This window comes from Corylus avellana, chromosome ca1 (assembly GCF_901000735.1).
Source record: "Corylus avellana chromosome ca1, CavTom2PMs-1.0".
NCBI lineage: Eukaryota > Viridiplantae > Streptophyta > Magnoliopsida > Fagales > Betulaceae > Corylus > Corylus avellana.
This window is the reverse complement of record NC_081541.1, coordinates 18,302,514-18,324,454: the sequence shown is the minus strand read 5'-3', so window position 1 is coordinate 18,324,454 and position 21,941 is coordinate 18,302,514. Positions and strand designations below refer to the sequence as shown.

The 21,941-nt window shown below is 35.6% G+C and overlaps 1 protein-coding gene and 1 pseudogene across 2 annotated transcripts; both read right to left on the bottom strand.

The window, feature by feature from the left end:
* Nucleotides 1-213: 213 nt before the first annotated feature.
* On the bottom strand, nucleotides 214-2,336 carry LOC132187800 (stearoyl-[acyl-carrier-protein] 9-desaturase, chloroplastic-like). 2 transcript variants are annotated; one of them, XM_059602242.1, is made up of 4 exons: nucleotides 2,252-2,336; nucleotides 1,718-1,872; nucleotides 1,015-1,510; nucleotides 214-926 (listed from the first exon to the last, which is right to left on the bottom strand). In XM_059602242.1, the coding sequence occupies exons 2-4, from the start codon at nucleotides 1,834-1,836 to the stop codon at nucleotides 369-371; spliced, it is 1,173 nt and encodes a 390-aa protein (XP_059458225.1). In that variant the 5' UTR covers nucleotides 1,837-1,872; nucleotides 2,252-2,336; the 3' UTR covers nucleotides 214-368. The 2 variants fall into 2 exon arrangements, with proteins under 2 accessions (XP_059458225.1, XP_059458233.1); XM_059602250.1 differs by lacking the exon at nucleotides 2,252-2,336 and having other exon boundaries at nucleotides 1,015-1,442; nucleotides 1,718-1,801.
* An 8,928-nt stretch (nucleotides 2,337-11,264) lies between these two features.
* Nucleotides 11,265-14,256, bottom strand: LOC132166502 (stearoyl-[acyl-carrier-protein] 9-desaturase, chloroplastic-like; annotated as a pseudogene).
* Nucleotides 14,257-21,941: the final 7,685 nt, after the last annotated feature.

The window sequence follows — 21,941 nt, the reverse complement described above, 5'->3', positions numbered from 1 at the left end:
AAATATTTTTTTTGACGTGTTACTCCCGACACGTCAAAAGTTTTTGACGTGTTACTGTAGACACGTCAAAAACCCCAATTTTTTGACACCTACCCTTTTAACGGTCGATAAACGTCAAAAACGACGCGTCAAAAGAGGTTTTTGACGTGTCAATACCATTGACACGTCAAAAACCCCTAGTCAAAAACTAGCCCCATTTTTGTAGTGACTTGTCATGCATAATACTGGCCAACTAACTTCCCAAAGGGCTTAATTGCATACAAGTATAAACTTCCCTTAAAAGACAACTAGAAAAGCATACAAAGGAACACTAAGAACAAATTGAGCTTAATTAATGTCTTTGACAACTTCTCCAACATATGCCATGGCTACACCTCCCTTCCATAAATCCATCTGAAAGAAACAGTGGGTTCTTTCATTGCCCTTGTTAGAGCTCTTTCCTCTACCTTTTTCAATCTCTGAGCTAATCCACATACATAATCTTGGGCTTCTCGTCCCTCACCAGACAGTCCAGTTAGCTTCTCCACGTTCCATAAACCCACCAAATGTTCCAATATTTCTCCGTAGTCCCTAGCTGTGTACACCCCAATTCGAGAGGCAACATTTGCAAAGTGATCAAAAAGATTTTCGTCATGGCCGTCGTACATTAAGTGAGCTGGCATTGATATTTTACTCCTCATGATTTTAGCAAAGGCCATGATGGTTTCATTTGGATCAAGCTCGAAAAGCTTCCCAGTTATTTTGGTATAAGCAGTTTCATGGCGTTTCTCATCTGCGGCGATTGTGCCACATATTTGGGCAAGCTTTTCATCGCCGTACTTCATGGCAAGCTTGGCTGTATTACCATGGGAGACAAATGTTGCTCTTTCTTGAAACGATGTGTAGATAGTTAAAGCGCATGGAGTACTTGCCCTGGGGCCGAAATCCTAAGGAGATAATGATCATACATCAAAACTCCAACAACATAATGTTATGGTCACATAATATATGTTAAAGATTTGCTGCATATCTCACCGTTCCAGACCCAATCAAATATTGTGTTGTCTTCTCGATTTGTTTCATGTCTACTCGCCCTGAAAGGTAGAGGTATTTGTTGAGAAGATCACCATGCCTGTTTTCTTCTGCACTCCATCCCCTTGTCCATGTTGCCCAAGGTGTATTATCACTACCCGTTTCATCGTAAAACGTTTCTGTGCTATTGATAAGTGCTTGGTAAGTTGGAAGGGCTTCTTCCGTGATCATATCGCCCACTAAGACAACAAAGTAATCATCGGGAATGTCCTTTGTTCTCTCCCTGAGTTCATTGACTTGTTCAATGAATCCATCTGAGGCAGGATTTGGCAAAAAGTCTTGTGGTTGCCAAGATTTCTCAACAGGTTTTAGAAGAGTTAAGATGTTACTTCTGGCCCAATCCTCCATTGATTTGAAGATTTCAACCTTTTCTGGTGACATGCGATGGACTACGTTAATATTAGCTTCTTTAGCGCGACCTGAGGACAATGGTTTCCCTCTAGAATTGAAAAGGGAAAAAAAAAGCACTTGTGTTATTTTTGTTTTTGTATGAATCTAATTAATATTTTTAGGTTGTTCGTTGCAGCTAAAATACTCAATTGCATGATGAAATACTTTAAAGAATGTGTTAAATCATCACTTATACAAAAAGATGAAGGTTATAAAACAGTATAAATTTAATAATTTAAACACTGAATTCACTCACTTAGAACTGGAGTAGAGGCTGGAAGTCACAGAAAGCTTGAGAGATCTCTGAGCTCTTGTAGGTAGGAGAGCAACTGAAGGAAGGGATTGAAATGCTAAGTAGTTGAGCATCATAGCCATGCCTTCTTTTTAAACCTTTGCTTTGTTCCTAAAACACTAAGAAAAATAGGAATGCTGGTGTTAAATTTTAAAGAATTTGGACAAAAATCCACCTCGGTGAATTTCTAGAAGCAAATAAATTTCCCAAAATAAAAAATGATGTGATAAGCCACAATATATATATATATATATATATATCGCAAATTGCTATAAATATATAAAATTTAATTTTGCAAAAAATTTCTCAAAAAAATATAAGCTTTCAAAATACTCTATTGCAAGAAAGTGTAAAATAAAAGCATAAGCTTTTCGTACAATCATATATATATATATATATATATATATATATATATATATATATAAGCTTTCAAAATACTCTACTGCAAGAAAGTGTAAAGTAAAAGCACAAGCTTTTCGTACAATCATATATGTGTACCTTGACGATCTCTTGTTTGTTGATGCACTTGGAGAGACATTCTCCCATATATTAAGCCCTCCTTTTTTTTTATAAGCTCATTGGGAAAGTGCAGACTATAGCATCCCAAAGACACACCTTTGCCTCTTAATTAATGTAATTGGGTGGTGGTTTCAATTTTTTTGAATCAATTTATTTTGGATAAAATCTTCTTCCAAAATTTGCTGTCTTAATTTTTGTTGAAGTGATCATAGTGGAGCAGAGGGTGAGTACAATGGGGTAGGTTTGAAATTCGGGCTTACCTGGTTGAAGCTCTCCATTTATATCCTCTACCCATTGCTATTAGAGTGGTGTTTATCTTAAACTATCATTCATCCCAAAGTCCCAAAGTTTAAGCTGATAAGAAGAGGTAAATTTAATTACTTAACCATTACTTTAACACTCCCATTCACAAACACGTGGAATATTTAATTTAAATGGAGAGTGAATTGATAAAGTCAAGGTTTGATCCCAAGACATTTGGCTCTGATACCATAAAGAAATTTGTGGGTCTAACTCATCTTATAAAGTCGGTTCAATAAGATAGAGTTGTCAATTTCTTATAAATATGCACAAGATCTTTTCTACAACCAATGTGAGATTATTCCTCAACACCCTCTCTCACGAGCATGCCAGTATTTTTCTTGGTTCTTGTCATGGGGTAAGTAGTGTGAGCCTACTACATGGTATCAGAGCCAAATGTTCTGAGATCAAACTTTGACTCCATCATTCACCCCTATTTTAATTAAATATTCCATGTGTTGGGCCTCCCATATTAAAAAAGAAGTTTGAGCCCACACGTAAGAGGGAGTGTTAAAATAATGGTTAAGTGATTAAATTTATCTCTTCTTATCATCTTAAACTTTGGGATGAATGATAGTTTAACAGTTTAATTGTAGGGATTTCACAATTTTCCCCTATTGGGAATCCTTTATTGTAATCCAAGATTTGAGGCTATTTATTTTGCTGTTGGAGCTAGTGTGTATCGTAAGGATATGCTCTGCACAAATAAATAAATAAATCGCTGGCAACAAGAAAGCAGAAATTTAGATCGAGAGAGAAAACCATCATTATGTTGTGAGAAGTAAAGAGTTTTGGGGATCTAGATCCCTTGGAGTTCCTAGGAGAGATTTGAGGCTATTTATTTTGCTGTTGGAGCTAGTGTGTATCGTAAAGATATGCTCTGCACAAATAAATAAATAAATAAATAAATCTCTGACAACAAGAAAGCAGAAATCTAGATCGAGAGAGAAAACCATCATTATGTTGTGAGAAGTAAAGAGTTTTGGGGATCTGGATCGCTTGGAATTTCTAAGAGAATTCTAGTTTTTGAAATTTTAGATCCATGCCATTTATTTTCATCTAAAAGTTATTATCCTGCCACGTATCCCACTACTAATAAAATAATAATAAAATTTTAATGATATTAATAATCATCATTATTTTATTATTTTATTAGTAGTAGGACACGTAGCATAATAATGACTCTTGAATAAAAATGAATAGCTTGGATCTGAAATTTCAGAAACTAAAATTCCTAAGAAATCCGGATCCCCAAAACTCTTTACTTCTCACAACATAATGATGGTTTTCTCTCTCTATCTAAATTTTTGCTTTCTTGTTACCTCGCAGGGATTTATTTATTTGTGCAGAGGATATCTTTATGATACACACTAGCTCCAACAGCAAAATCAATAGCCTCAAATCTTGGATTACAATGAAGGATTCCCAATAAGGGAATTAATTTTAGGAGAAAGAGACAATGAGGAAATGAATTTTCCCAACGGCAATATTTAATGCAAACACACATTTCTTTTTCTCTTCCAACTCTAGTGAAGCATTAATATTGTTGTCAGAGATCGCCGGTGGTAGTTGGGTTGGCCCAACGAACAACGGCATAACCATGGAAGTTGGGTTGGTCCAACTAACAACGGCATAACCATGGCGCGCAGTTGGGTTGGTCCAACCAACAACGGTATGGAACTCTCTGCTATTAACTTTGCTATCAATGGCGTGCATGTTCGAACAATTAATTTTTGGGAAAATTTCACTTATCCTTCACAAATTTTTGCAATTTTTGCAAACACTTTTTATTGTTCTAAAACTCTCACTTTGATGTGTTCAACTTTCGTTTCCTTCCACTTTACTCCTTTCATTAGGATTTTCTGTGAAATCCTAACGGAGGGGTATGAAATTCCTAAAATGTCCTTATTTTTATTAAAAAATAATTTTTTATTAAAAAAAACTCTTGACCCGTGGGTTCATCGGTGTTCTATCCGCTCCTTACACTTTCACGAATTAGAGTTGCACTGCATTCTAACAGTTTGAAAGACCTCGGTGGGTCACTAAGGTGACCCACGAAGGGTCACGTGGGTCACCAAGTGACCCATCGGAGGGTCACAAGTGTGGGTCACTTTTTTTTTTAATATAATAATTTTAATAATAATTTTTTATTTATAAATAAGGGTAAATTTGGAATTAAAAAAAAATTAGGGGTATAAAAGTTTTTTAGTCATTTGACCGTTTGATTTAACTGCAAAATCCTAACGGAATGAGGAAAGTGAAAGGAAATCGAAATTGGATACATCAAAGTGAGTTTTTTGAACAATGGAGGAGTGTCTGCAAAAAGTTCGAAAGTTTAGGAGGAGTAAGTGAAGTTTCCACTTAATCTTTTTAGTATTTCTTTTTGGATTTGGCTTCTATGTGGTAATAAAAATGTTGTAGGCAAAAACACTGTCGTTTATCTTTCGTAAAATTAAAGTTGCAGGTAGGCAGCACGTGAATTTGAAAAGTCGCAGCAAAGAGAAACCAAAATTGAAATTTGAAAAGTCATAGCAAAGAAAAAGAAACCAACAGCATCTGAAACTACACATGCTACATCTCGTGTTACGTCAACACATGCCAAGGTTTCACACGTCACCCATTGGTGACGTGTGAACAGTAACATGTCACCTTCCAAAGGTGACGTGCTAAGGTTCACACGTCACCAATTGGTGACGTGTGAATAGTAACACGTTACCTTTGGAAGGTTGTTAAACTTCACACGTCACCCAAACTTCACACGTCACCTTCGGTGACGTGTGAACCTTGGCACGTCACCTTTGGAAGGTGACGTGGTTACTGGTCACATGTCACCAATTGGTGATGTGTCATCCAACAAAAAAAAAAGTAACTAAATTAAGTAATTTCGAAAAAAATAAAAATAAAAAATAAAATTCTCCCCATATTTATTTGTGAAATTTTTTACCGAAATTATGGAGTTGCACTTACATTTGAATCAACTACATTACAACTTCAAATATATCTATATTTCAATTGCAACTTTAAAATCAAATGACATATCTAAAAAATAAAGACATTTGAAAATTTCGTAATCACATCGTATTTAATATTCTCATGGCCTTAACAAAAAAATACAAGTGCGATACTAAAGAAATTTAACAGTTTGATACATAAAAGAACTTATGATACATAAAAGAACTAATCCAACATGAGTCCATCAATACACAGAAGCTGAATATACAAGACCAGAAAATGCACTCTTGCAAAGGTGCAATCCGCTTGACTTCTCCACAACAACTTCACAAAACCGTCAACAGCAAATGATAAAACCAACATCCATACCTTTTATAACCTATGGATGAATCCCTACATTATGTACTCAAGTTTAAATCTTAGCGAAATGAACATTTAAATCGATCTTTCGAGCTTATATAAATGAACATTTAACATGAAAAACGTCATTAATATTACATAATCTATCAAGCGTGTTCGAATACACACATGGGAGGCAAGAAATAACTCATGTAAACAATGGCGAGAATCAGATAATCTCCTATAATATTTGTGTAAATGTAAATATTAAAATCAAAGTAGTCACATTGGATTACAGACCGGATACCATGGATGGATCAAATCAATTAGACAAAAAATAATCCCAGCATGCATAATATATGTTTAACCAAGCTTTAAAAGAAAAATTGGCATGTCAAAAAATACCGCATCTCTTGTATGGACATGTCAAAAAAAAAAAAAAAAAAACAAAAAAACCAAGCTTTAAAAGAAGAAGATAATTTACAATGTATCAAGCTTTAAAATTACAAAAACTACATTCAATCAGAAAACAATGTCATCTTATAGCATATGTGCATATAAAATTATAATATCACATGCCTAACTGTTTTTTTCTTTAAATACAAAATAAAGATAATAAACACAATAACATCTAAGTCACTAAGCGATGTGCAACATTAAAGTCTACGAAGGTCTTCGTAATCAACAACTTCAGGTTCATAAACGGCAACTAAACAACAACACGTTGTTTTTTAGTCGCCGTGAACGTACGTTAACCTACCTAAACTACCAATATCAATATCATAATGTTAATGTACGTTAATCTAACCCAAACATTATAAATTAACCAACAATCTCACGAAATTAAAAATTCTTAAGTATAGTTAAGAGTGTTTTTATAAAGAATTAAAATATAACTTAAACACAATTAAAAACTCAATATGCATGCAATTGTCAAGCTATATTCATATATTCATATAAATTAATTTTCCACCTATTAATTTTTTCTAAATTTAAACCTAGAAATTTTATCAAAATGTAACTTTATAAATTTTGTAAAAAGTTAAACCTAGAAATTTCAATATCTAAATTTAAACCTACAAATTTTGTATAAATGTATATGTTTTCCTTTTTCTATAACACTTGTGTAAATTGTACCCTAATTAGGGGATCTAAAATCTAATATAACATATAATTTCTTGAACAATTTTACCGTTCTAATTTTTTAAACACACTTTCGAACAAATAATAAGCTCTTTGGGGAAGTGCAGACTATAGCATCCCAAAGGCACACCTTTGCCTCTTAATTAATGTAATTGGGTGGTGGTTTCAATTTTTTTTAGAATCAATTTTTTTTTTTTTTTTTTTTGGATAAAATCTTCTTCCAAAACGTGTTGTCTTGATTTTTTATTTATTTAATTTCATTTATTAAATTAACATATATTCCAAATAGATGTTTTTTTTGGAGCGACTGTTGCGTGCGGAGCACGCGTGATTGGAGTAGGCGGCGCGTGGATCTCTTGCGCAGAAATCTGAGTGGCGCGTGAGGGCGCGTGGCTGACTGGATCTGGATTCTGGTTGCAGTTCTGGAGTCACCGAGAGCAAATCTATCAATCGGTGGGCTGAGAGAAGCAATCGGACCACCGTGGCGGCTAGTGGCAGAACGGCAGTTGCGAAATTGCCGAAACTTTGGGCAGCGCGTGAGGGCGCATAAGGACTCCGATGGGACTGTGTGCGGCGGCTCTGTGACGGTTGGCTTCCGGGCTTTCAAGCGGTATAGTGATCCGCTGAAAACTTCGAGGAAAAGATAGAGAACCGTGAGGGACAGACGGAAGGATACGCTGGATAACATTGGCGGCCTCGGAAAAAAAATTTAGATGCGGAAAAATTTGAAGTGATTCAGAACTTGTGCTCTAATACCATGTTGAGAATAAGGTTGTATATTGAATCACATTGTATAATGTACAGAAGGGGCCTATGTATAGGTTAATAATACAGACCTAGTAAAATAAGGAAAGGTAAACCTAGTAGACTTAGAATACCAAGGAAAGTAAATAGCAATAACATAATATTATCAACTAGAGAGAGAGAGAGAGAGAGAGAGATTTATTCCACGTTGTTTTGTTCTTCCTTATTTTCTGTTCTAATTTTTATATTATTTTTCATTCAAATTTCTTAATTTTCTTTTGTAAATTTAATTGACTTTGTTGTTCATTATTATTTTTTGGTTCCAATATTCCTTCCACGATTTTTTATCTCTTTCTGTTATGAAAGAGATAAAACTACTCCTATGAGAATAGATATTTTAATTTGTTTTATGGCTCTTATGTTTTAAATCATTTAAAAGTTTTATATTTTTTCTTTTGTGATTTACTATGATTTTTATGTATTTTTTATGTGCTTAAATTAAAATTAATTAAGGGTCTTATGTTTTAGCTCATTCTAAGTTTTCTTCTTGCTATTTTCTTTTTTCTTTACACTTCTTTTCATTTTAAATTACACATATGGAAATTTTTTAATATGTTTTAATTTATATGGATTAAAACTAAAATTATATATGGTTCTTATGATAGTATATTTTATGTGATTTATATATTCATGCAATCTTATGTGTAATTGGGTCACTATGTTCAGCAATATAGTGCTATTCTATAACCTTTAGTATGTTTTTTTTATTGAAATAGACATGATAGATTTGTTTACACAACTTTTTTGACCTATAATAAAAAATACAATCGAGATGTGTTTTAATTTTTAAATTAAATTATAATAAATAATTTCGCTCGGGTTCTAAGCTAGTTATATTCATCATCCACCATCCAACTAGCCTCCACTTTGAGCCCTCTTTTAAAGTTCACCTGCTCCGCTTCATTGGTAGTTGCCTCTAGTAATATAGGCTTGTGGTCTAAAGAAACCGCAGCCAATACGTGAACTGTGGTCTGTGGAAAAATGCCACACCACTCCCCATTTGCGACGCCCCTGTCCAGCCCCTCCTTAGTGAGAGCCATCCCTACCACAATTTGTCCATGAGAACTTCGACTCATTGAAGTCCATGTCATTGAGCGTACATTCTTCCAACACATCTCGGAATTGGTCCATTTGAGATTCCCTTCGCAAGATTCCACCCAAATTTTCTTATTGTGCTATGATCTCACTGAAGTCGCCTATGCTGAGCCAAGGCATAGGATTAAAACACTTCAGAAAGGACAGCAGCGGCCTTGACTCATGCCTTTTGGTCCAGCCTGGATGGCCATTAAAACAAGTGAGTTTCCATAAATCTCCATCCATCCCCCTATTCTTCACTATTGCATTTATGTGTTTTCTTGAAAAAATTTGAATTTCAAGATCCTCTTTGTCTTCCCAAAATAACGCCAAACCTTGGATCGACCACAAAGGCCCCTGCATAACCAAGCTTCACATGTAAACCTTCTATCCTTTTTTTTTTTTTTTTTTTTTTCATCAAAAACAAAAACCGGGGGTGCTTTTCCTTTGCCATTTTGCAAAGGTCACTAACTGGACAAGGATTCCCAAGCCCCCGGCATGTCTTCTAGGTCAAGACGTGCCTCATAATCCATACCTAAGGAAGACGGGTCATACCGCATTTTAGTGGTTAGGTGGAAGATCCGTGCCAACCGAAGATGGATTATACTTATTATTTGATAAGGTATTTTATTGTTTATTTATAACATGCATAGAATAAATTTCTTGATTAAATATGATTAACTATTGTTGTGCGGATAGAGGTGAAGTCAATAACCTACACTCACTTTCTTATATTTCAACTCTCACTTATTTTTATGCACTTTCATTACAAAACAAATCAATCATCTTTTCTTAAGTTATTTTTAATCTTCATAAACTTGATAACAACACCCCTACGGTTCTTGAGATTCGACAACCTCTCTATAGCCTTATCCTATAAGAATTCATCCTATTTCGAGTGGTAATTTATTATTGATATATTTTTGCTTTAAAAAGATCACATCAATTTTTGGCGTCATTGTCGGATACTGCTTAACGGTTGCATTATTAAGTTTTAAGGAATAAATCAAGCTTAATTATTTTCTATTTTTCTTTATTTTTATTTTCTAATTCTATTTTCTATTTTTTGTTTTTGTTTTTGGTTATTTTCAATTTTTTTACACAGGTCCGTAGCTGTCCAGTTTGTTCCAGCAATCTGCGCTTTAGCGCATCATCCCTGAGCTAGAGCCTTTCCCTGCCAACCGTGCGATCGAGAGCACTCTGAAGTGCGATCGAGGGCACATACGGCAGCCTGTCTAATCCGAACAAGCTACGCTGGAGCCTTGGTGGTGATGCACTCGAGCCTAGTTGTGGTGAGCTTGATCCTAGGGCTGCCAGAATGCATTCAAATGGTCTTTTAAGCCCAATTTTCACTGGAATTCTTGCATCTATCAAATAAAAATATGAAACACAAAAACAAAATAAATCAAACAAATAACAATGCTAAGAAATTAACATATGCAAGTTAAGGGGTTTGAATGTGCAACATTCAGCGCTTATCAGGTACAATCTAAGAAAATCACGAATTCTTTTCACTTTATTGATTAGAGAGAGAGAGAGAGAGAGAGAGAGAGAAAAGGATTTAGGGAAATAGGTGTTGAGGGTCTCTAAACAAATAATAATAATGCTACACCTTTTTTTTTAAGGAATAATGCTACACTTATTCGTACTTCTTTACAAAAAAATTTCATATCCATAGGTGGCTTTTAAAACTACCATTGAATATAAGATGAATCTTTATTAGATTTTAATCCAATTGTGATTTTAAAAGTCACCTATGGGTATAGGAAAATGAATGTAAAGAAGTAGGAGTAAGTGTAGCATTACTGTCTCTAAAATCACGTGTGCCTTAAAGAGTTTGATGGTTGTGATTGTTTGACAAACACATGCCATTGTAGAAGAGAAGTAGAAGCATGGTTTTGATTTTTGATGGACTTGTAAGAGGTTTCTAATTTTTTCTAATTTTTCGTAGTAACATAATTTTACATAGTTCAATAAAATTGTAGGCGGGCAAGGGAGTTTGTTTGCTCCCTTTCACCTCGGCTCGGCCTTTGGTTGGCATGTCATATACAAAATTTAAAGAGAAATGCTAGGGGTCAATAAGTTCCTCATATTTGGCTCATATTATCTTACAAATTTAATAGATCAAATATTAGATTTGTGGGGTCCACATATGTCCACAATTTTTTTTTTTTTTTTTTGTAAGATGAGATGGGAAAAATATGGGAAAATATTAACAAATAACTTTTCTCAAATTTAAATGATGTAATATTGTTTGTAGTACTATTAGATACAACATTATTAAAAGATGACTACGAAAGTGAAATGAAGAGACACTCGTCCTTATAAAATTGGGATTAAGATCTCCTCAAATTTTTTTAAATATGAGATTCTCATATTTTTAAATTTGAGCTCTCGAAGGCCATGATGGTGTCATTTGGCTTATCCCATTTATTTTGGTATAAGCAGTTTTGTGGCGCTTCTCATCTACGGCAATTGTGCCGCATATTTGGGCAAGCTTTTCATCGCCATACTTCATGGCAAGCTTGGCTGTATTACCATGGGAGACATATGTTGCTCTTTCTTGAAACAATGTGTAGATAGTTAAAGCGCATGAAGTACTTGCCCTGGGGCCGAAATCCCAAGGAGATAATGATCATACATCAAAACTCCATCAACATAATGTTATGGTCATGTAATATATGTTAAAGATTTGTTGCATATCTCACCGTTCCAGACCCAATCAAATATTGTGTTGTCTTCGCGATTTGTTTCATGTCTACTCACCCAGAAAGGCAAAGGTATTTGTTGAGAAGATGACCGTGCCTGTTTTCTTCTGCACTCCATCTCCTTGCCCATGTTGCCCTAGGTGTATTATCACTACCCATTTCATTGTAAAACGCTTCTGTGATATTGATAAGTGCTTGGTAAGTTGGAAGGGCTTCTTCCGTGATCATATCGCCCACTAAGTGTAACAAACCGGATGGGAAAATCAATTAACAGGTAATTGACCCCACGGTTCATCTCCCAACCCTATCCCTCACGGGTCAAGACTCAGGGATCACAACCTCTCCCATACGAGAGACCTCAGCGGAAGACTTTTAAACTATAGGAATATATAGCAGTAACTAAAACAACCACACATTCATACACTAAAGTAAACATAATACCTCATAATATAAATATGTCACCTAAAGTATCGGTTAACAGACCGTCATAACATATTACAAACCAGCAAATAATTGTCTTACAAAAGATAAAAAGATCAAAGCCTAAGTTTAAGTAATGCCAAAGAGATGACAATCTCGATCATTGTCTCCCGCGTGATTCCTCCCTCATTCCACATGGAAGTCAATCAAACAGGGTCCATGTCTTCAAAAACCACTCGGATCAAGTCATGAGTAATCACCCAAGTCGGATTTGTAGGAATCTTCTATGCTTGCTAAACCGCACAATTATTCATAGTGGATGGAGAAACATAAAAACAAAAGGGGTAAGTCTAAGGACTTAGTGAAATTAATGCACATAATACCCATGCCATTATTTGTGATGGACTCTGTTTGATAAAGAATGCAACAGTTTAAGCATGACAGTTGTCCATGGATGTAATATAGATATAGTACATGCTTATAATCATGAGTAACAGTGATAATTCAACAATATGGTCTACCTGAGATATTACCCCTTCTCAACAGGGTTGACACTATCCTGAAAGACCTCTAATACAATGCCGGTATCCCAAACATTATACGCTACCGTCTATAACACTAGCAGTTCAACCAAGTCCGACTTTGGGTGGCCCACGCTACTAATGATGTTCGTCCTGTAGTGACCTCCCATTAAGGCTATGCCAGTCACGAAACAACTATTGGATCCAAGACCCATATATCACACACACATTTGACCATAAATTTAACATGTATAGTAAGCCCATGGTCATTATCCTGCACGTACCGGTGAACCTTGTCATACGATGCAATTAATCTTATCCATATTTTACATGCATGCTTCTCAATGTCATTATCTTGTTAAGTAGCACATTTTCACAAAAAGCTAGAGTTCATGTGCAGCAAAGAGTATATCGTGAGAGTTATAAATATGCATATTTTGGTACACAAAATAGTCATGCAATGCGGGAAAATAAATGGCGAGCATTATGCGAGTTAAAACTCACTTGGGTCATAAAGATTCTCTGAGTATCCCTTCACACATTTTGGGTTCTCCAAATCAGTAGAAAACCTACCGTTAGTCCTAAGTCCAGCTAAAACGAACCTAAAACGTAAAAATAGAGGCTATCAGACGATTGGTAAAAATGGCATTCACTGGAACACTTCTGACCGTACATCCAGGTCCGTGGCCGTACATCCGCCAAGAAGGCTCGTACGTCCGCTAAGAAGGTTCAGGTAGAACCTCATTTCTTCCCAACGTCTTCCTATCCTCCGAACAAGTTCTAAAACTACCCAAAAAATTTCTAAAACTCCTTATCTCAAAATAAAGCCTTCATGCACAAGAAAATATGTTCAACAAAGATGAAACGCTAACCCAACCTAAATAAAGATTAAAGCTCAACCTAGCTAAAAACTCAAACCAACAACTAAGCTAGTCTAGAAAGCAGTATAACAACTAAAGAGAAAATTAAGCGTAGAAGGTTACCTCCTAGAAGCAAGGCCGTCAAGAAACCACCTCTCCTTCTTCACAAAACTCTCAAACTCACAAGAACACTCACACAGGAGATTTCAGAGAGCTTAGGGTTGAAAATTAGCATGAGAAGGCAAGGGTTAAGGGGTAAAGGGGTATTTATAGGTGAGAAAAAGCTAAGGGCGCTACAGGTGATTCTAAAAAGTAGCGTACATACGGTACTATTGGGGCGTACATATGGTACTGTTTACCCAGCGGACCAAAGGTTGCGTCGTACATTCAAGCATTATCCAGGGGTTATTCAAAAGTCAGCGTATGTCCGAGTGGTCCACCTGTGTACGTCCTCGTACTATTTGCAGGCGTACATACGATAGTCCCCCTACGTACGTCCTCACTAAAGACAAGAGCATACGTACGATACTATTGGGGTGTATGTACGGTCAGAAAGTTTGAAATTCCCAAAATGGCCCTACAGTTGTACGTAGTGACCCAAAACCCAAATTAACCCTCTAACTAAGTTACCTAAGCTTAGTTAATTATTTGTGTCACTACACTAAGACAACAAAGTAGTCATCGGGAATGTCCTTTGTTCTCTCCCCGAGTTCATTGACTTGTTCAACGAATCCATCTGAGGCAGGATTTGAAAAAAAGTCTTGTGGTTGCCAATATTTCTCAACAGGTTTTAGGAGAGTTAAGATGTTACTTCTTGCCCAATCCTCCATTGATTTGAAGATTTCAACCTTTTCTGGTGACATGCAATGGACTACGTTACCATTAGCTTCTTTAGCGCGACTTGAAGACAATGGTTTCCCTCTAGAATTGAAAGGGGAAAAAAAGCACTTTTGTGTTATTTTTGTTTTTGTACGAAACTAATTAATTTTGTTCGTTTGTTGCAGCTAAAATAGTCCACAACTCAATTGCATGATGAGAGAATTTAAAGAATGTGTTAAATCATCACTTATACTAAAAGCTGATGCTTATAAAACATAATAAATTTAATAATTTAATCAACACTTTAACACTGAATTGACTCACTTAGAATTGGAGTAGAGGCTGCAAGTCATATATAGAAAGCTTGGGAGATCTCTAAGCTTTTGCAGGTAGGAGAGCAACTGAAGGAAGGGATTGAAAGGCTAAGTAGTTGAGCATCATAGCCATGCCTTCTTTTTTTAACCTTTGCTTTGTTCCTAAAACAGTGAGCACCGAGAAAAATAGGATTGTTGGTGTTAAATTTTAAAGAATTTAGACAAAATATTTCTACAAATTCATCTATTTCTAGAAGCAAATCAATTTCAAAAAATAAAAATTGTTGTGATAAGCCAAAATATAATTATATATCCATCTTTATCCCAAATTGCTAGACATATATAAAAATTTAATTTTGCAAATATTTTATAAAAAAATATTAACCTTTTAAAATATTCTATTGCAAGAAAGTCTTAAATAAAGCACAAGCTTTTCTTACAATCATATGTACCTTGACGATCTCGAAATTGCTTGTTGATATACTTGGAGAGATTCTCCCATGAAGCCCTTTTATAAGTTCTTGGGGAAATAATGCAGATTATAGCACTATTTCCCCAAGAAACCCTCATCCCTCTTGTTCCATTTTGGAGGCAACTTTCGGCAAGAAACCCTCTCTGGCATGGAGGAGTTTGTTAGCAGCCCAAGAAGTAATTAAAAGGGGTGCAATTTGGAGGGTAGGGGACAGACAAAGCATCAAGGTTTAGGGGGACTGCTGGCTTCCAACCCCAGTGACGTTCACTGTACAATCCCCAAGAGTCAATCTTCCTGCAAGTACACATGTTTCTGATCTTATTGATCAAGACACAAGGGGCTGGAACGGGCCTCTTATAGCAGCAAATTTCACGGTGGATGAGGCAAAAGTAAATTAAGTAATACAGAATATTCCACTTAGTCCTCTCCAACCTCGGGATGGGTTGATCTGGAGGTGCACATCTAATGGAGTTTTTTCAGTTCGAAGCGCATATCACATGGAAGTGGAGAGACAAGCAATGTAGCGGGGGGGAAGTTCAAACCCAGGTGGGGAAGAGGAAGCATAGAAGGTCTGCTGGCAACTTAAGATCCCTAATGCTATTAAAATGTTCTTATGGCGAGCGTGTCACAATCTTCTCCCAACAAAAGCTAAACTGTTTCGAAGAGGAGTGGTCCAAGAACACGTGTCTGTTGTGCCTACGGGAGAAGGAGACCATTGAACACATTCTGTGGGAGTGCCCTTCGGCAACTGGTGTATGGGGATGTGGTCCGGTTAGCCTAGAGAAAAGTCCAGGCAAAGGGGGGGACGTCTTAAAGCTGTTTGCAGACGTGAGATCTCGTTGCACAAGGAGTGAGGTTGAGATGTTTGCAATCACGGCCAGAAGACTATGGTTGCACAGAAATGATGTTGTTCATGGAGGATCTCTGACTCATCCCTCTCAGGTGGTATCAGAAGCTAGCAAAACCATGGAGGATTTCCAACGGGTAAATGGTGGACAAGCAAATGAGGTGAGGTCTTTGCATGAAGCAGACCCTGTATGTTGGACGTCACCCCCTGTAAACATGATTAAGATAAACTGGGACACGACCTTGGATCACCAGAAACAAGTGGTGGGTTTGGGGATTATTGCTAGAGACGAAGAAGGCCGTTTTCTCAGTGCGTGCGGCTTGAAGAAGAGAACGTCGGTCACGCCTGTTGTTGCAGAAGCTTTAGCTGCCCTACATGCTGTGATCTTTGCCAAAGAAAAAGGGTTTACGGAAATGATTTTCGAGGGAGATGCACTACAAATTGTAAACGCAGTGAAATCCAAAAGCCTTTGTGATAGCAGCTATGGGCGTTTCGTGGAGGACGTTAAAGTAGGGCTGTTTTCAATGGGTAATTCCAGGTTTGTTCATGTGAAACAAGAGGCTAATTTGGCAGCTCATTTGCTAGCAAAAGAGGCCTGTAACCATGCTACTGATTCTATTTGGTGGCATTGTACTCCATCTTGTATAGATGGTATTATTAGGAAGGAGGAAGTTTCCCCTTCTCTGTGATTTGCTCTTAGGAGCTGATTAATAATATTCCAAATCTTTCTTCAAAATTAATGTAATTGGGTGGTGGTTTCAAACTCGCTTAAAGTCAATTTATTTAGGATAAAATCTTCTTCCAAAATGTGTGGGCTAGATTCTTTTTATTTTATTTTATTTATTTTTTTAATTTTATGTGTTAAATTAACATAGAGAAATGTTACTATTTATCCTTGTGTTTTTTGATCTTACGTGAATATTATTTTCTAAAAAAATAGTATGAGGGACCAGTAGGTTAAGTTTTTTTTTTTTTTTTTTTTTTTCTTTTGAAAAGCAATTAACAGTTATTAGGCTTATTAACCGCTAATTGCGGGTTAAATGCCTAGGCGGTTACGGTTAACGGTTTTAGCCAATAACTACTAACCGTAACGGCATTTAATTTCACCCCTATTCTGAACGATGTTTTTATTGCTTACTTGAAAAAATAAAAATAATAAAATAAAAATTGTGACTATGAAGAAATTTATAATGAAATGGTAAATAAATAAAGTAGCTCAAGAAATAGAAAATAAAGACGAGAGAATTTTGAAATGGTTCTGTATTAGACACTTACATTCACCACTACGAAAGAGCCCAATTGGGCTACATTTTTGCTATTATTGCCTAATTATTTAAAATACAAATGGTTGTTATTTATAGAGAAACTGTAATAGGTGAAGAGAATAAAAATTCTTAATGGTTCTATTTAGATATGCTATCTTAATTTAAGTTGAAAATGTTAAAATCACCATTTTCTCCCAAAAGCTTAAACTAATAGGAAAAATATTTAATCACTTAATCATTACTTTAAAACCCCCTCACATGTAAGCTCAAACTCTATTTTAATAGGTAAGGCTCAACATGTCGAATATTTAATTGAAATTGAGGTTAATGAAGGAGTCAATGTTCGATCTCAGGACCTTTGGCTCTGATCATATTAAATCACCAATTGTCCAAAAAGCTTTGATACCAATCAGCTTAAGCTTTTGGAAAAAATTGTGATTTATCAAAAATTCCTTCCACTGTGATTGTTAGTTAGATCCCTTGAGACTAATTTGCTCTGCAAGTGCATCTTGGAAGGCGCTTTGGCTTAATTGAGCTGAGAAATTACGGGGGATAACTTTGATGCTAAGTCAATATTCTACTATAGGAGAGGAGAACCGCGAATAAACATGTAAGCATGAGTTTTGTGCAGGGTCAAAAGTCCCATTTACCTGGTACGAGCTCTCCATTTATATCCTCTAGCCATTGCTATTAGAGTCGTGTTTAACCATATTAGGATCCTATACAATTTTAAAAAAATATTAAATTCTCAAATTATGAAATTTTGCTCATTTTTAGACATTGAAACGCTTGAAAAATGCCACCTAATAAAAATGTGGTATGTTACATTTGAGAATTGAGTATATTTTCATTAGGTTCTTACTTTTTATGTTGTAAAAAAGCTTTGAGCCATGAAATGTCTTTCGATTTTATGACGAAAAAGTATCTCTACAAAAATGAAGAGGAAGTCTTTTGGGATAAAAATTCTTTTTGATTACCTCGATAACTTGACACATTTTTAATACATAGCATTTTTCAAGTGTTTTGATGCCTAAAAATGACCTAAATTATATAATTTGAGAGAGAAATGAATTTTCCCAACGTATTCTCACGTTGTCCATTCGTTTTCCATGCAATTTAATGCCCACCTGCCAACAAAATTTTCTTTTTCTCTTCGTTGGAATTAGGGTCCTCTCAATTTCATTTAAACTAGAGAATATCCAGTTAGTTATAGTAGAGAGGTATTTTTGTCTCCTCAAAAAGTGAAAAGACATAAATACCTCTCCACTATAACTAACTGGATATTATCAAATTCATTTGAACTGAAGAAGATTTTGTTGGTTCCCGTTGTCCGTTAACTCTAGTGAAGCATTGATGTTAATGGAAATCGCCGGGGGTGGTTGGGTTGGTCCAACCAACAACAGCATGGAATTCTTAGCTATTAACTAACTATTAACGGTGGGTTTGTGGTCTACATGGGAGAGGCTTAATTACATTCAGTAGACAAAACTATCTGCGGTAGTTTTGTCTACTGGCCAGGATTTATTCTAAGGGTTTTTTAACACTTAGATGAAAATTACCGTGAAACTAAAGTGAACTACCGTCAATTAAAATAAATAACGCTAAGACTTTTTTTTTTTTTTTTTTCTTCTCTCTCTTTAATTCTCTGTCAATGAGTTGAAGCCCCACCTCAACTTGTGGACCCTAAACACCCTTGAACAACAGCCCTCGAATCCTATGATGCCGTCAAGTTTGCAACAATGGGAATCTGACCCTCTGTTTCCAACTATAGAGAAAGTCCAAAACTCTCCTGACAGGTTTGTTTTAGGGCTTTGTATTATTTTTATCTTTTTAGAAGTTATTATGGGATGTGTATTTTTTTTTTTTTTTTTTTTTTTTTACTTAAGATTCAGTTTTTGCGTGAAAAGGTTCAATTTTTATTGGTTGTTTCGGTGAAAGTATGGATCTTAATGTGCCGGTGAATAATAGTGGCAGGAGATGTTCATGAATTTTTGTTCGAACATGCATACAATGAATAAGACCCGTATATATATATATATACACGTTTTAAGAAAGATTTTACCATGCCACTAGCTGACCCGTGTGTATATATATATATATTAACATTTTAAATTATTTTTTGAATAGTTATATGGAGGAGACAAACAAGAACAATAATCAAAATGTGGTTACTGATTATACGCCAAAGCTGGACATTGAGTTGGACTCTGAGCAAGAGGCATACAACTTTTATAATGAGTATGGACGAAATTATGGATTTAGTATTCATAAAGATTGGTGTCATAAAAGACAGGTAGATGGCGTGGTGACTTCAAGACAATTTGTATGTTGTAAACAGGGATTTCGAGATGAATGGGAGAGAGATGGTCAAAAAACACATATGAGCAAGCTGAAACAAGGACAGGTTGCCAAGCACATGAAAATTCGACTTGGTAAAAAAAATAAAAAATATTATATACATAGTCTTGAGCTCAGTCATAATCATGCTCTTCATGTTTCACAATGTGCTCACATGATGCCATCACAAAGGAGGATCTCACAAGCACAAGCATTGGAAATCAATTTGGCTGATGATAGTGGTATAAAATTGAAGGATTCGTATGGGTTTATAGGTAGGCAAGCCGGTGGAAGAGATGTTCTTGGTTACACCAAGCAAGATCATAAGAATTACCTTCATAGCAAACGACAACGAGAGCTGATATATGGTGAGTCAGGGAGTTTACTTAAATACATGGAAAAGAAAAGGCGAGAGAATATTTCATTTTAGGGAAAAATCTAGTTTACCTCCCTGAAGTTTCAGAGGTTTTTCAATTTAAACCCCAAAGTTCAAAAATTGGCAATGTAGCCTTCTAATGTTTCAAATATTTTCAATTTAAACCTTCCGTTACTAATTTCAAATCTATAAAATTACATAATTACTCTCAGGCTTTTTTTTTTTTTTTAATTTCCGTCCAATTTAACGGAAATTAGTAACGGAAGGTTTAAATTAAACATTTTTGAAACATTAGGGGAGTACATTACTAATTTTTAAACTTTAGGGTTCAAATTGAAAAACACTTGAAACTTTAGGCGGGGGTAAAGTGGATTTTCCCCTTCAATTTATTATGCATTACAATTAGATGCAGAAGAACATATAACAAATTTTTTTGGGCAGATGCGCAAATGATTATTGATTATAAGTTATTTGGTGGTGTGGTTTCTTTTGATGCGACATACAGAACTAATAAGGAGCACTATTGACCGCTTGCAATATTTGTTGTGTTTAATCATCATAGAGAGGTTGTGATATTTGGGGCTGCACTTCTATCACTACAAGAATTTAGGTTTTTAGGGGCGACTTTGAGTCGACCCTAAAAGTCCTAAAGTGGACGCTGTTGACAACAGCGTCGACTTCTAGCCCCTAAAGGTGTCGACGCTAATAGTCCGACCCTAATGATCAAATGTGTGATTATCAGCGTCCACTTAAAGTCGACCCTAATGATAACTTTTAGCGTCCACTTTATCGACCCTAAAAGTCACAATTTTTTGACCCTAAAGGTAATGTAAACGGAAACCATAGTCGACGCTAATGGTTAACCATTAGCGTCGACTTAAAGTGGACGCTAATGGTTAACCATTAGCGTCCACAAAATGGACCCTAATGGTCCTAAAAAAATAGAAAATAAAAATTCACTATCAGCGTCCAAATCAAAGTGGACGCTGATAGTTAACCATTAGGGTCCACTTTGTGGACCCTAATGGTCCTAAAAAATTTTAAAAAAAAATTAACTATCAGCGTCCACTTAAAGTCGACCCTAATGATAACTTTTAGCGTCCACTTTATCGACCCTAAAAGTCACAATTTTTTGACCCTAAAGGTGATGTAAAAGGAAGTCATAGTCGACGCTAATGGTTAACCATTAGCGTCGACTTAAAGTGAACGCTAATAGTTAACCATTAGCGTCCACAAAATAGACCCTAATGGTCCTAAAAAAATTTTTAAAAAATAATCTGCGATCGATTGCACACGATTGTGCGATCGATCGCAGTACCAGAAGGTGTTCGAGATTTTGCGATCGATCGCACACGATTGTGCGATCGATCGCAGTACTAGAAGGTGTTTGAGATTCTGCGATCGATCGCAAAATCGTGTGCGATCGATCGCAGACCTAGGGAACCAAATTACTTACATATGCAAACCAGTTTCATTTCTGAATTTAAGATCAAATTTCATACAAATTTATTAACTTTAGTTATCAAGAATCTCACCAGAACTAACCACTGAAACTAGAAGAAATTATTAACTGAATGACAAACCCGCTCCAAACTATCTAATAATTGGGATGCAAAAGAAAATTTTTTGCTAGCAAGAGGTTTAGTAGATTCAATCCTCCAGTTTGCAATTAATTGAAGTAAATGAGCACTATGACCCTTATTCAAATCTATAAGAATGCGTTCAAGACAAAGCAGTGACAAGTATTAAGAAAAAAACAAAAGAAATATTAAACCAGGTCATACCCTGATCATTAGTTCATGCAAATCAATTACATTAAAAGAAAGCGCAATAGATTATACAAGAAAGGTGAAAATAGTGCTTAATTTTAAAAATTAGCTTGCATGAAAAGAAGAATATTCACTGCTTATGCAAGGAAAGGAAAAGGTAGAGTCACATACAGAACTGTTGGTATAATTGCCCATAATACTCCTAAATTACAGAAAGCTTTGTTTTTTACGGATTCTAGTTATAAATCAATCTAACAGTAATGGACGCTACCAACCCAGTTTGTAATGTAGAGAGCCTCCACCATCTCAACGGATCTGTTATGTACTACATCAGCCACCTGGATATATA

Coding starts and splice junctions, on each gene's coding strand:
- LOC132187800 (XM_059602242.1), bottom strand. CDS start 1,836: ATGGCTATGATGCTCAACTACTTAGCATTTCAATCCCTTCCTTCAGTT. Junction 1,511..1,717: donor AGCCTCTACTCCAGTTCTAA/GTGAGTGAATTC, acceptor TTTCAATTCTAG/AGGGAAACCATTGTCCTCAG. Junction 927..1,014: donor ATTTGATTGGGTCTGGAACG/GTGAGATATGCA, acceptor TTATCTCCTTAG/GATTTCGGCCCCAGGGCAAG.